Source organism: Coregonus lavaretus (genome assembly GCF_964263955.1).
Source record: "Coregonus lavaretus genome assembly, chromosome: 33".
NCBI classification, from domain to species: Eukaryota; Metazoa; Chordata; class Actinopteri; order Salmoniformes; family Salmonidae; genus Coregonus; species Coregonus lavaretus.
In genome coordinates this window covers 22,788,998-22,803,018 of record NC_140020.1, presented here as the reverse complement: position 1 = coordinate 22,803,018, position 14,021 = coordinate 22,788,998, and the positions used below count along the sequence as shown (strand labels likewise).

The window sequence follows — 14,021 nt, the reverse complement described above, 5'->3', positions numbered from 1 at the left end:
GACATCAATAAGGGATCATAGCTTTCATGGGGATTCACCTGGTCAGTCTTTGTCATGGAATGAGCAGCTGCTCTTAATGTTTTGTATACTCAGTGTATATCAGATCAAGAATTATAATCATGTCTATGGTGATAAAATATACAATTTTTATGTCTCTGCATGCAGTTTGAAGGAAGTTGCTAACTATCATTAGTGCAATTGCTAACTAGCGTTAGCGCAATGACTGGAAGTCTACAGGAACAGCTAGCTAGTTAGCATTGGCTCGAGAAACTACCTCTAACTTCCTTCATACTGGATGCAGAGACATAAAAATGTATCCACAAGTTCATCTGACTCTGGGGAAGTAGATAAAGGATTTGATTGCCTAAATCTCGAAGTATCCCCTAGAAACTAGAACAAAAAAAGACCATGACTTTTTAAATCCATAGAACTGTTCTTTGGAGGAAGGATTGTTGAGATATACAGTATTTGACATTTGTATCTTAAAGCATAATTTAAAAGTAATTAGGCTAATTGAAGTTGGAATATTTGTGACATTTTGCCCTTACCCAGGCCTCCTTTAAAACGCCATAATGTTTCATCTGTACGTGCTACAAAGTGAAAATTGGTGTCATATGAAGCTTTACTGCTTGCTTTGTAATATGAGTAGTATTTGGATTTCAATAACAATTTTCTAAGATTAAAGACATGCTCCGGTACTTTGGCAACTAGTAAGTATTTTTTAAACCTCCCGCTTTAGGCTGGATGTGTCACTATGTAGTTCATACATGCATAATTCATCAGCAGAATTACTATATTACCTCAATTAGCCACTAAATCCCTAGTTTGAAAGCGATTGTTTTTTGGATGCTGTGTGGCGCCATCTTCCATACATTTACCCCCAGGTGGGCCAGTCCCCTAGCAATTAGAGTTTTAGCCAATGAGCTTCAGCCCCTCGCCTTTTTAGTGGCAGCTAGCAAGACGCACACACATTAGAGCGAGGATAGAGAGAGCAATGACGTGGTGCACATATATGCACATTTGTGACGTAGTACACCATTTTCGGGGACCACTTATGGCTCGTGGGCGCTACTTTCAGAACTACAGGCAAAAAACGTATATAAAACTACCTGAGAAGATCTTTAATTTATGAATATTGAAATATGTAAACATGAATATGTAATTATATTATATAGATTTTTAATTTGACTTTTATTTTATATATATATATTGTTGAACATAATAAACTCTACGGGCTTATCAAAGTTCCACAGTAGGATCTCTGCTTCTTTTAGAATTATGATCCAATTTCTAAGCATTACCAACAGAGTGAATATGAAAATAGATTCAAAATGGTCGCCCTCTGCTGTTGATTTGCAGGATGTGCAATGATTCAAATAAAAGGAGGTCTCTGATTGGTTATATTTGCTAGTATGCCAATTGCTCTGTATTAAATGGGCCATAGCTTTAAAAGTAGCACTGGAATAGGGACTGCAGGGAAATATTAAGCCTTGGTGGGACAGCTACACAGTTTGCCAAGGATTTAGCTAGAACTAGGTGGTTCTATCTCTCACTCACTTTATATAAGATACTGGGAATATATCCTTGGTGTGACACCACACCCGCAGAGAACAACAGTCCCCACAGAGCAGCACTGCTCTACAAAATGGACCCAGATTTGCCCTGAAGCTGACGATGAGGACTTAAAACTCAGTGCTTTTCAACACCTTTTATTAATTCCCTGACATTTACCGAAACACATTGGTTTGAACCAAAAAATACATATTTTTCAACAGAACGGTCATTGTGCTACCAAGAGTTGCTGAATGTCTTTTCATCTTCTTCAAGCTCCTTTTATACAGTAGAAAGGACATAATTGAAAGGCACTGATGAAAACTCAAATTGAAGTCTGTTCTTTTATGGTATATGAGTATGGTATGAGCTCACCACCAGATCCAGTTCCCTATTTAAACTCACAGTTTCTTTAACCGCATTGTACTTTAAAAATAAAGGCCCTTATGGAATCATATTTCTTAACATAACACTACCTCAAGCCCTTAAGAAAATGCCAGTCTCTCCTTATTGCTTTATAACAGTAACCTTGGCGCCAGTGGCGAGTTTACAGTGGCGAGTTTAGAGTAAGCTGCCAAACATTTGTTAAGTTGCAAATGGAGTTGTATGTAAATGAGAGTTGTGGTTAATTTCATAAACATTCTGGAAGTTAATTGAAATGTCGATTTAAGAATTGAAAATGTCACTTTCTAATTCATCTCCTGAATTGACTGAATTAAAATGGAATTGACTCCAACTGTCACACCCTGGCTCTGGGACTCTATTTATATAATATATAATATAATATGCCATTTAGCAGACGCTTTTATCCAAAGCGACTTACAGTCATGTGCGCATACATTTTTTACGTATGGGTGGTCCCGGGGATCGAACCCACTACCCTGGCGTTACAAGCGCCATGCTCTACCAATTGAGCTACAGAGGACCACGGTAGACCAAGCAGCTGCCCCTGGACACGCTGCTTGGTCGTTGCATGGTGGGTTTTTCTGTCACGATCATCATATGGAACAGACCAAGGCGCAGCGTGATGAACAAACATACTTTAATTAGTTAAAGTTTAAACACAATACAAAACAAGAAACGACTCGTGACGTCCAACGGTATCAATGACCGAACACGGAACAAAAACCCACAAACACAAAGAGAAAAAAGTATTTGATCCCCTGCTGATTTTGTACGTTTGCCCACTGACAAAGAAATGATCAGTCTATAATTTTAATGGTAGGTTTATTTGAACAGTGAGAGACAGAATAACAACAACAAAATCCAGAAAAACTCATGTCAAAAATGTTATAAATTGATTTGCATTTTAATGAGGGAAATAAGTATTTGACCCCTCTGCAAAACATGACTTAGTACTTGGTGGCAAAACCCTTGTTGGCAATCACAGAGGTCAGACGTTTCTTGTAGTTGGCCACCAGGTTTGCACACATCTCAGGAGGGATTTTGTCCCACTCCTCTTTGCAGATCTTCTCCAAGTCATTAAGGTTTCGAGGCTGACGTTTGGCAACTCGAACCTTCAGCTCCCTCCACATATTGTCTATGGGATTAAGGTCTGGAGACTGGTTAGGCCACTCCAGGACCTTAATGTGCTTCTTCTTGAGCCACTCCTTTGTTGCCTTGGCCGTGTGTTGTGGGTCATTGTCATGCTGGAATACCCATCCACGACCCATTTTCAATGCCCTGGCTAAGGGAAGGAGGTTCTCACCCAAGATTTGACGGTACATGGCCCCGTCCATCGTCCCTTTGATGCAGTGAAGTTGTCCTGTCCCCTTAGCAGAACCCCCCCCCCCCCCCCCCAAAGCATAATGTTTCCACCTCCATGTTTGACGGTGGGGATGGTGTTCTTGGGGTCATAGGCAGCATTCCTCCTCCTCCAAACACGGCGAGTTGAGTTGATGCCAAAGAGCTCCATTTTGGTCTCATCTGACCACAATACTTTCACCCAGTTCTCCTCTGAATCATTCAGATGTTCATTGGCAAACTTCAGACAGCCCTGTATATGTGTTTTCTTGAGCAGGGGGACCTTGCGGGCGCTGCAGGATTTCAGTCCTTCACGGCGTAGTGTGTTACCAATTGTTTTCTTGGTGACTATGGTCCCAGCTGCCTTGAGATCATTGACAAGATCTTCCCGTGTAGTTCTGGGCTGATTCCTCACCTTTCTCATGATCATTGCAACTCCACGAGGTGAGAACTTGCATGGAGCCCCAGGCTGAGGGAGATTGACAGTTATTTTGTGTTTCTTCCATTTGCGAATAATCGCACCAACTGTTGTCACCTTCTCACCAAGCTGCTTGGCGATGGTCTTGTAGCCCATTCCAGCCTTGTGTAGGTCTACAATCTTGTCCCTGACATCCTTGGAGAGCTCTTTGGTCTTGGCCATGGTGGAGAGTTTGGAATCTGATTGATTGATTGCTTCTGTGGACAGGTGTCTTTTATACAGGTAACAAGCTGAGATTAGGAGCACTCCCTTTAAGAGTGTGCTCCTAATCTCAGCTCGTTACCTGTATAAATGACACCTGGGAGCTAGAAATCTTTCTGATTGAGAGGGGGTAAAATACTTATTTCCCTCATTAAAATGCAAATCAATTTATAACATTTTTGACATGCGTTTTTCTGGATTTTTGTTGTTGTTATTCTGTCTCTCACTGTTCAAATAAACCTACCATTAAAATTATAGACTGATCATTTCTTTGTCAGTGGGCAAACGTACAAAATCAGCAGGGGATCAAATACTTTTATCCCTCACTGTACATAAGGGCGCTCCAGCTGGTGACGCCTCCACATACAATTTAAGAAAATCATCAAGGATAAAACAATAAAGCTTAACAGCTTATTTCCATTGTGGTCCTTTTTATGAGGGAAGGGGGAATGCAACAAGGTTAGGTGGCGATTTTAATGGCAACAGACAATGACAGACACATTATTTTTATTTTTTTTCATAACATGAGATAATTAGTACAATTCCATTTCCTAATAAACAACTATGGACAGGTACATCTACCTTGTCTCATATACCCTTAATATATAAAACAATCAATCCCTAATATATACAAGACAATCACAATATGATAAACAACAGGCACCAAAAGGCAGACCATATGCTATCCCATGCATTTCCTTCTCAGCCACGTACTAGTATCTTACGACTCACTTATGAGACATGCTACTATTTAGCCATTTTTTCAGTGAGAACTTGAAACTACCTATGGAGGTTATACGTTTCAAATTCTTCGGAAGACTATTCCAAGGAATGGCAGCTGAGAATAAAAAACTTTATTTCCCCATACCACTTTGAAATCTAAACGTCAGTTTCACTTCTTCTAGTGGAATAGTTATGGTTATCCCTTACTAAGTTAAAGTAGTTACATAGGTACCTGGGGACCATACTGTGGACAATCTTATGTACAAGACACAATTTAATCTGAGCGACTCTCTCCTCCACTTTGAGCCATCTAAGGCTTTCAAATTAGGAATAGTCAAGATGCGTAAGTGCTGGTAATTGAAGAATAATCCTGACTAATTTGTTCTGTGATGTCTGCAATTAATTTTTTATTATCTTGGGGGCACTATTGTACCAGGAGATACAGGCGCCCTTCATCACTCAGTTGCTGGAGAGGAAGGAAACCACTCAGGGATTTCACCATGAGGGCAATGGTGATTTTAAAACAGTTACTGTTTAATGGTTGTGATAGGATATAACTGAGGATGGATCAACAACATTGTAGTTACTCCACAATACTAACATAAATTACAGAGTAAAAAGAAGGAAAGCCTGCATCCTTGCAATAAGGCACTAAAGTAATACTGCAACAAATGTGGCAAATAAATGAAGTTTTTGTCCTGAATACAAAGCGTTATGTTTGGGGCAAATCCAACATAACACATCACTGAGCACCGCTCTTCATATTTTCAAGCATGGTGCTGGCTGTATCATGTTATGGGTATGCTTGTCATCGGCAAGAACTAGAGAGTGTTTTAGGATTAAAATAAACAGAATAGAGCTAAGCACAGGCAAAATCCTAGATGAAAACTTGGTTCAGTCTACTTTCCAAAAGACACTGGGAGACAAATTCACCTTTCAGCAGGACAATTACCTAACACACAAGGCCAAATTTACACTGGAGTTGCTTACCAAGACGACATTGAATGTTCCTGAGTGGCCTATTTACAGTTTTGACTTAAATCGGCTTGAAAATCTATGACAAGACTTGAAAATGGCTATCTAGCAATAATCAACAACCAACTTGACAGAGCTTGAAGAATTTTGAAAATAATAATGTGCCAATATTGTACAATCCAGGTGTGCAAAGCTCTTAGAGACTTACTCAGAAAGACAAAGACGATTCTAACATGTATTGACTCAGGGGGTTGAATACTTATTTAATCAAGATACTGTATATTATTGTTTTATTTTCCAATGTTAGAATTATTCTTCCACTTTGACATTACAGAGTATTTTGTGTAGATCGTTGACATTACAATAGAGCCCCACAGTGGAGGTGTCATAATACACATCAAATCTAGCGGTCAAACTGGGAGATGGTTCCAATCGTTTTTCCACTATTCATTGGAAAAACTATTGGAACCATTTCCCTGTTTGACTGCTAGGTTTTATGGGTATTATGACTCATACTGTGGTACTCTATTACATCTATTTTAGTCCCACTTTGTAATACAACAAAATGTGGAAAAAGCCAAGGGTTGTGAATACTTTCTGAAGGCACTGTACTTAGGTATTATTATATTTCCGATCACGAGTATCATCCGATCGGACTATTAACTGTCAATTTACAGATACGAATACGAGTATGGCCAGGTCGGCACACCCCTAATGAAGAGTGCCTTCGTCCTCCTTGTATTTTTATGACGCTACATATTTGTATTGTTAACTTACTTGTAAAGATAAACTTCAATGACTAATTTCATCCTCCTCTCCTCCTTCCCTAAGACCCTTGCCTGTACATCCCTCGTTTTGCCCACATGCTGGAATTTGGGGAGAAGACCCATGAAGTGTCCATGACGGCACTGCGCCTACTGCAAAGGATGAAGAGGGACTGGATGCACACGGGCCGCAGGCCCTCTGGGCTGTGTGGGGCAGGTACGTCGGTTGCCACGGGGATGAACTTTAGGACCTGGCCTAACCTTTGGAGTGACCAGTCTCTCCACCTGAAGGTCTCGATCGGCGCAATTATTCTTATGCAATAATTCCTGTCCAAAAGTGCCAGCATGACACTTTTAGAATAGACAGAATGCTAGAACCATAGATTCAACTGTTTTTGTCACTGAAACACTAGTCTTAACTCAGATTGAAGTGACAGTTAATATTCCTTTATGAATGTGTTGTGGGTCGCAGAGAAGCAACAATCATGAAAGGCTGTAAAGCCTACTCAGTACCTAGCCTGGAGTCTAAGAACACAGTGTTCAAAACCTAACAGCTTGAGACCCTTCTGCCCCCTAAAGCAAGGCATTTAAGCTTCTATTCTATTCTGCGCTGTGCAGTCAGCAAGATCCCATGGTTTAGGAATAAATAGCACAACAAGCTTCCTCCCCACGTGTAAAGTTCAGCTCTTCTGCCACCCGCCTTCCCTCCCCAATATCTGCTGCCTGCTGCGATATCTAAATAATTCATAATTTATTCATTAATCATTCAAAATATTTGGAGCAATGGAGGGGAAGTTTAGACGAGGACACGGTGGCTTTAAATGGCTCCTGTCCTCTGTCGGTGGAAGATGCGGTGTACAGAAAAGCCGTCTCCTCTATCCGTGAGGTCTGTTCAGATATAGAACGACAAAAGTGTGCGCAAGTGCAACGCGGTGACAGCACAACAGCCTCTTGTGTCTCTTCTCGCATGGAAAGAAGAGATTGGGTCTAACCTACTTATTGCAGTCCCAACCAGTGTGTACAGACCATTAGGGTATAGATACTCTGGTCAAAAACACTTGTCACGAAAAACAAAAGCTAAAACATGACACTGTCCCTATTGACAATTATGTCAATACTCATCCCTCAATCCTTCCTTTGCCCTTTTTATCTTTCAATTGTATTCCCTCAGGATTCTTTTGTTGGGTGCAAACATTTCACTTAGTCAAAGTTGATGCTTAAAGCCCTAAATCAATCTATCGAAGTGAGTCTAGCGCACAGCAGAAAAAGGGTACTGTACCTACACAAGGACTTCATAACACATTCAGAACCCATGCATACAGCATTCAAAAACAGTACATAAAGATTTTTTCATGTGTTATGGACTACCTCTGCTGCGACACGCTAAAGACTGGGCCATTGTGTAACTCCTCCTGCACCTCTCAGAGGAGTAAATTGATCTAGACAAGCATTCATTTTATTATTGCTGGCTAAACATAGTGGAGGCGGCGCACAGAGAAGAAAAAACGTGTACTTGCAGAGCAGGTAAAAGCGTTGGGCGGTATGCCAGTGTAGACCTTCACTGGTGCAGAAACTATTGAGTCAAGTAGGGACCCATTTCCAATACCACCAGTATCTTTGGAAGTTACACAACCCAGAGATATGGTTTATACAGTGTGTGTGTTTATTTGATTGTGTTTTAGGTAGTATACACTGTTTTCTAAATAGCTAATAAAAGTGTGTGTGCGTGTGGACGTATGCACTTGTGGCTTACTGTGGGTGATAGAGAAGATCCTATGTGTGTGTTTGTGTGTGTGTGTGTGTGTCCTTCTGTGGGTGAAAAAGAGAGGTGTGTGTGTGTTGGTTGATCACCGTGTCATCCCCTCCTCTTCCCCAGCCCTGCTGGTGGCTGCCCGGATGCACGAGTTCCGCCGCACCGTCAAGGACGTGATTGGAGTGGTGAAAGTGTGCGAGGCCACACTGAGGAAAAGGTACGAGCTAAGGAGGGGAGCAGATGAGGGCATGTCTCTGTCATGGCTAGAACCCTATTCTGGACAGGGCTCATATCCTCTCGCTATCCACCAAACCTACACTAGCCTAGCTTAGTAGCTCCCATCATGTTGGCAAATGCAGTTTGGTCCATTGAAGACTGTTGGTATACACTGTTGGTAAAGGCCTACACTTTCCCTAACCCCACACCCTAACACATACGCTGCTAGATGACCATGCAATCTCTGGGGTTAAGGTTAAAGTAAGGCTTGAAGTTGGTGGTAAGGTTTGAGTTAAGAAAGAAATACATTTTCAAAGTTATTTATTGCTTTTATTTGGATGTAACAAGAGCAAAATACAAATGTTTCAGCTGTTAGGCCATCATCAGTGTGTATAGAGAAAATGTCTACATCCGTCCTTTGTAACTTGACCAGATAGTGACAACTCTCCGCCTCTCCTTCTGTTGTCAAGACTGACAGAGTTCGAGGACACTCCCACCAGTCAGCTGACCATCGATGAGTTCATGCGGGTGGACCTGGAGCAGGAGTGTGACCCACCCTCTTTCACTGCTGGACAGAGGAAGGTCAAGATGCAGGCGGTACGTTATCTGACTCTGTCCAGACATTGGCTTGCTTGCCCTGTCAATCACCTGTCAGTGTGTTTGATTGGCACAGCAGCATGTCTCGGATGGAATTGATAACCAGGCATTGGCTGGCTTGCCCTATCAATCACATGTCAGTTCGTTTGATTGGAACAACAGCGTGTCCCGGATGGAATTGATGGCCAGGCATTGGCTGGCTTGCTCTGTCAATCATATCTCAGTGCATTTGATTTGCACAGAAGCGTGGCCCGGATGGAAGGAGTTGACACTTGATTTAGAAACTTTTAGTTCCATGGCGTGACTCGTTCAGTTCTTACGACAAACGTGGATGAGAAGTAATCTGGTATGTGTGACCAGACTGCCAGTTTCCTTATCAAGTGTCAACTCATCCATCCAGAACATGCTGCTGTGCAAATCAAATACACTTCTGAAAGCACTATCCGTAAATCTGCAGTTGACTGAATCGTTTTTTTACCAAGGAGCTTTTTTCACTTTGACTCTCCCTTACCCCATTTTAGCTTGAACAGGAGTTAGCCAAGAAGCTGGATGAAGTGCAAGGTATGTTTGGTTTATATTGTGGTAATAGGTAGCCTCAGCGCAAGCGTTCCACAACCACAAAGTTTTGGAACTTTAAGACTGAGAGCGTTTTTGTTTAGACCTTTGGGCATTTTGTAAGTAAATAAAACACAAAACCTCATCAAATAATTGTGATGTAATGTAAAATGTAAATGAAATGTAAAATGTCATATAAAATGCATGTGATCAACTAGGTCACTGTACGATTGAGAGAATTGTAAATGTGAAAACAAACACTGTCATTCTCAGTTTCACTGTCTCTCTACCCCTGCAGGTGAAATCAGTTTGTACCGAGACGAGATCGAGACGGAGCTGGAGAACAGCAGGCCAAAGCTCAGAGGGATCTACGCTGCCTATGCCAAAGAAATAGGTGTGTGTGTGGCTGTGTGTTTGCTTGCGTGTGTGGGTGTGTGTGCCCACTGCCTTTAGTGTGTTTTTTTACTAACTCAACAAGAAGCACGTCTATGTGGCTTCTGTCGTTTTTTAATCAAGGCGATGCTGTAGGTCAGTCCTGACAAGGTGCTTCATCAGTGTCATGAGGTCACACTTTTGCCCTTTGAAAATGGCAGGCGGAGAACTGCGGATGATTGTCATTTTGAGTACTCTGAAAAGAGCAGCGTGTGTGTGTGTGTGTGTGTCTAAAGTACAGCTACGCACATAACACCTATGTGACTCAATCCCTGAATATGTGTATGTACTGTATATATCCCCAAGACCCATCCTCTCCCCTCTGACCCTCAGACCCGCTGGATGAGGTGCTTTCTCAGGCCTCATGCGCCAGCCCTAGGGAGGTGGACCCCGAGGAGGATGAGGAGCTGGAGGCAGTCGCCCAACACCTCAACCAGGACTTCCTCTGCCAGGTCATCCAGGGGGAGAAGCAAGGGGACGAAAGAGGGGGAGAAGGAGGGACAGAGGAGGCACCCCCTCCACCTCCACCACCCAGAGGAGGCCCCTCCCTGGCTTCCATCCTGGGTCCCCTGCCTAGCGCGGCTAGCCTGGGGCTCAGTGAGTCCATCCAGGAGTGCATTGCAGAGGACAAGGACAGCGGTGAGTCCAAGTTACATGGCCAAATCAAATCAACTCCATAGTGTTTTGGTATTTCTTTTTTGTTGTTGTTTTTTTTCATTGCACAATTGCTCCTATCACTTCCATTGATTGTTAGCTAGCGGTGGCTTATGTTAGCTGAAGTTTGTGAGTCAGATGAACTAGTGGATACCATTTTTATGTCTCTGTGTCCAGTATGAAGGAAGTTAGAGGTAGTTTTGCGAGCCAATGCTAACTAGCGTTGTCGAAATGACTGGATGTCTATGGGTATCTGCTACCCATAGACTTCCAGTCATTACTTTAATGCTACTTACCAAGTGTGCTAGCGCTAGTTAGCAACTTCCTTCAAACTGCACGCAGAGACATTGCCAAAATCCCAAAGTATCCCTTTAAAGAAATGGATTTTAGTTTCTCCAGGCCCATAGACTAATTTTAGGGTGAGGAACCATCTAACATCGTGTAACCGTGTAATAACCCAAGATTCCCGTGCGTGTCGTTACCGCTAACCAAAATCGTCCGGGAAAAACCTTGAGCTGTGCTTGAGTGATATTGTGAGTCAACCACCAAACTGGTACGTAAACTAGTAATGCCAGTGGGCAAAACTGGTTGCAATAACGTCAGGGTGACGTCTTTTGTGATGTCACAGTCAGGTTGTATACTGGTTGTGAAAAGACTTCATTTAGATGTCTTTTTAGTGTGTCTTTCAGCATGACGTTTGGTCAGAATCTCCTATTGAGCGCTTGTCAGTCAAGTGATCCCCAAAGCGCTCTCTCTCCCTCTCTCTCACTCTCTCTCTCCTCTTTGAAAAGGTCTCTCACCCCTCTTAATAACTGCCATTTTGGCCTGAGAGTTCTCCCCACACCCCACTCACATCAGTCGTGGGTTGAGGGGTCATTCAAACACAACTTAAACACTCTACCCACCATACCCACTGACTCCCCTATAGCCCTGACTACTTTTGACCACATGCCTTAATTTGGCTTAAGAGGGCTCTATATTTTATTTAACATACTGGATCAATGATGTGAGCCAGACTGTGCTGAGCGAAAGGCTCTCTGGCTCTCTGCTCCCGGCTGGATAAAGATATTAACTCCAGCGCATCCCACAGCCTCACTTAACCAATCAATACGCCCACCACCTCTCTCTCTAGCTGCTTTAAAAATTGCACCCTATACTCTATGAAGTGAATTGATGGGGCTAAGTCTGAATTTCTTGAAGTACATAATGTGTACTACAGGGATTGGAGTCCACCTGTGGTAAATTCAATTGATTGGACATGATTTGGAAAGGCACACACCTGTGTATATAAGGTACCACAGTTGACAGTGCATGTCAGAGCAAAAACCAAGTCATGAGGTCGAAGGAATTGTCCGTAGAGCTCCGAGACAGGATTGTGTCGACGCACAGATCTGGGGAAGGGTACCAAAAAATGTCTGCAGCATTGAAGGTCCCAAAGAACACAGTGGCCTCCATCATTCTTAAATGAAAGACGTTTGGAACCACCAAGACTCTTCCTAGAGATTTTTGTTGTTGTTATTCTGTCTCTCACTGTTCAAATAAACCTACCATTAAAATTATAGACTGATCATTTCTTTGTCAGTGGGCAAACGTACAAAATCAGCAGAGGATCAAATACTTTTTTCCCTCACTGTATTTATCAGTGCAGCTGCTACTACTCGCGCTAGGAAAATCTGCTTTTAGTTTTGATGCACCGTATTGATGGAACAAAATTCAAAATACATTTAATCTTAATGTTCTGGTGCCGTTCGGGCAATTTAAAGTATTGATTGGGGACTTATTTGTGGAGGAATGTAATTGTTTTTCTGGGTGATTTCTGATGTTTTATTTGTGCTTACCATGACTGTGTTTTTGTATTTTATTTTGTGTGTGTATATATATATATATATATATACACTACCAGTCGAAAGTTTGGACACACCTACTCATTCAAGGGTTTTTCTTTATTTTTACTATTTTCTACATTGTAGAATATAAGTGAAGATATCAAAACTATGAAATAGCACATATGGAATCATGTCATGACCATCAAAGTGTTAAACAAATCTAAATATATTTTATATTTGACATTCTTCAAAGTAGCCACACTTTGCCTTGATGACAGCTTTGCACACTCTTGGCATTCTCTCAACCAGCTTCATGAGGTAGTCACCTGGAATGCGTTTCAATTAACAGGTGTGCCTTCTTAAAAGTTAATTTGTGGAATTTCTTTCCTTCTTAATGCGTTTGAGCCAATCGGTTGTATTGTGACAAGGTGGGGGGGTATACAGAAGATAGCCCTATTTGGTAAATGTCCAAGTCCATATTATGGCAAGAACAGATAATAACAGATAAGAACAGTTAAGCAAAGAGAAACGACAGTCCATCATTACTTTAAGACATGAAGGTCAGTCAATCCGGAAAGTGTCAAGAACTTTGAAAGTTTCTTCAAGAGCAGTCGCAAAAACCATCAAGCGCTAGGATGAAACTGGCTCTCATGAGGACCGCCACAGGAATGGAAGACCCAGAGTTACCTCTGCTGCAGAGGATAAGTTCATTAGAGTTACCAGCCTCAGAAATTGCAGCCCAAATAAATGCTTAACAGAGTTCAAGTCACAGACACATCTCAACATCAACTGTTCAGAGGGGACTGTGTGAATCAGGCCTTCATGGTCGAATTGCTGCAAAGAAACCACTACTAAAGGACACCAATAATAAGAAGAGACCTTCTTGGGCCAAGAAACACAAGCAATGGACATTAGACCAGTGGAAATGTGTCCTTCGATCTGGAGTCCAAATTTGAGATTTTTTGTTCCAACCGCTGTGTCTTTGTGAGACACGGTGTGTGTGAGCAGATGATCTCCGCATGTGTAGTTCCCACCATAAAGCATGGAGGAGGAGGTGTTATGGTGTGGGGGTGCTTTGCTGGTGACACTTTGCTGGTGGCCACAGCATTCTGCAGCGATACGCTATCCCATCTGGTTTGGGCATAGTGGGACTATCATTTGTTTTTCAACAGGACAATGACCCAACACACCTCCAGGCTGTGTAAGGGCTATTTTACCAAGGAGAGTGATGGAGTGCTGCATCAGATGACCTGGCCTCCACAATCCCTTGACCTCACCCCAATTGAGATTGTTTGGGATGAGTTGGACCACAGAGAGAAGGAAAAGCAGCCAACAAGTGCTCAGCATGTGGGAACTCCTTCAAGACAGTTGGAAAAGCATTCCAGGTGAAGCTGGTTGAGAGAATGCCAAGAGTGTGCAAAGCTGTCATCAAGGCAAAGGGTGGCTATTTGAAGAATCTCAAATATAAAATATATTTTGATTTGTTTAACACTTTTTTGGTTACTACATGATTCTATGTGTTATTTCATAGTTTTGATATCTTCACTTATATT

At 42.1% G+C, this 14,021-nt stretch overlaps 1 protein-coding gene across 1 annotated transcript in view; it reads left to right on the top strand.

The window, feature by feature from the left end:
- Nucleotides 1-14,021, top strand: part of brf1b (BRF1 general transcription factor IIIB subunit b) — a 122,063-nt gene that overhangs the window by 47,604 nt on the left and 60,438 nt on the right. Inside the window, exons 7-12 of the mRNA XM_084151534.1 lie at nucleotides 6,503-6,652; nucleotides 8,312-8,405; nucleotides 8,875-9,001; nucleotides 9,523-9,562; nucleotides 9,855-9,950; nucleotides 10,322-10,627. Of these exons, the coding sequence (XP_084007660.1) occupies nucleotides 6,503-6,652; nucleotides 8,312-8,405; nucleotides 8,875-9,001; nucleotides 9,523-9,562; nucleotides 9,855-9,950; nucleotides 10,322-10,627 (813 nt within the window). The remainder of the gene's footprint in view (nucleotides 1-6,502; nucleotides 6,653-8,311; nucleotides 8,406-8,874; nucleotides 9,002-9,522; nucleotides 9,563-9,854; nucleotides 9,951-10,321; nucleotides 10,628-14,021) is intronic.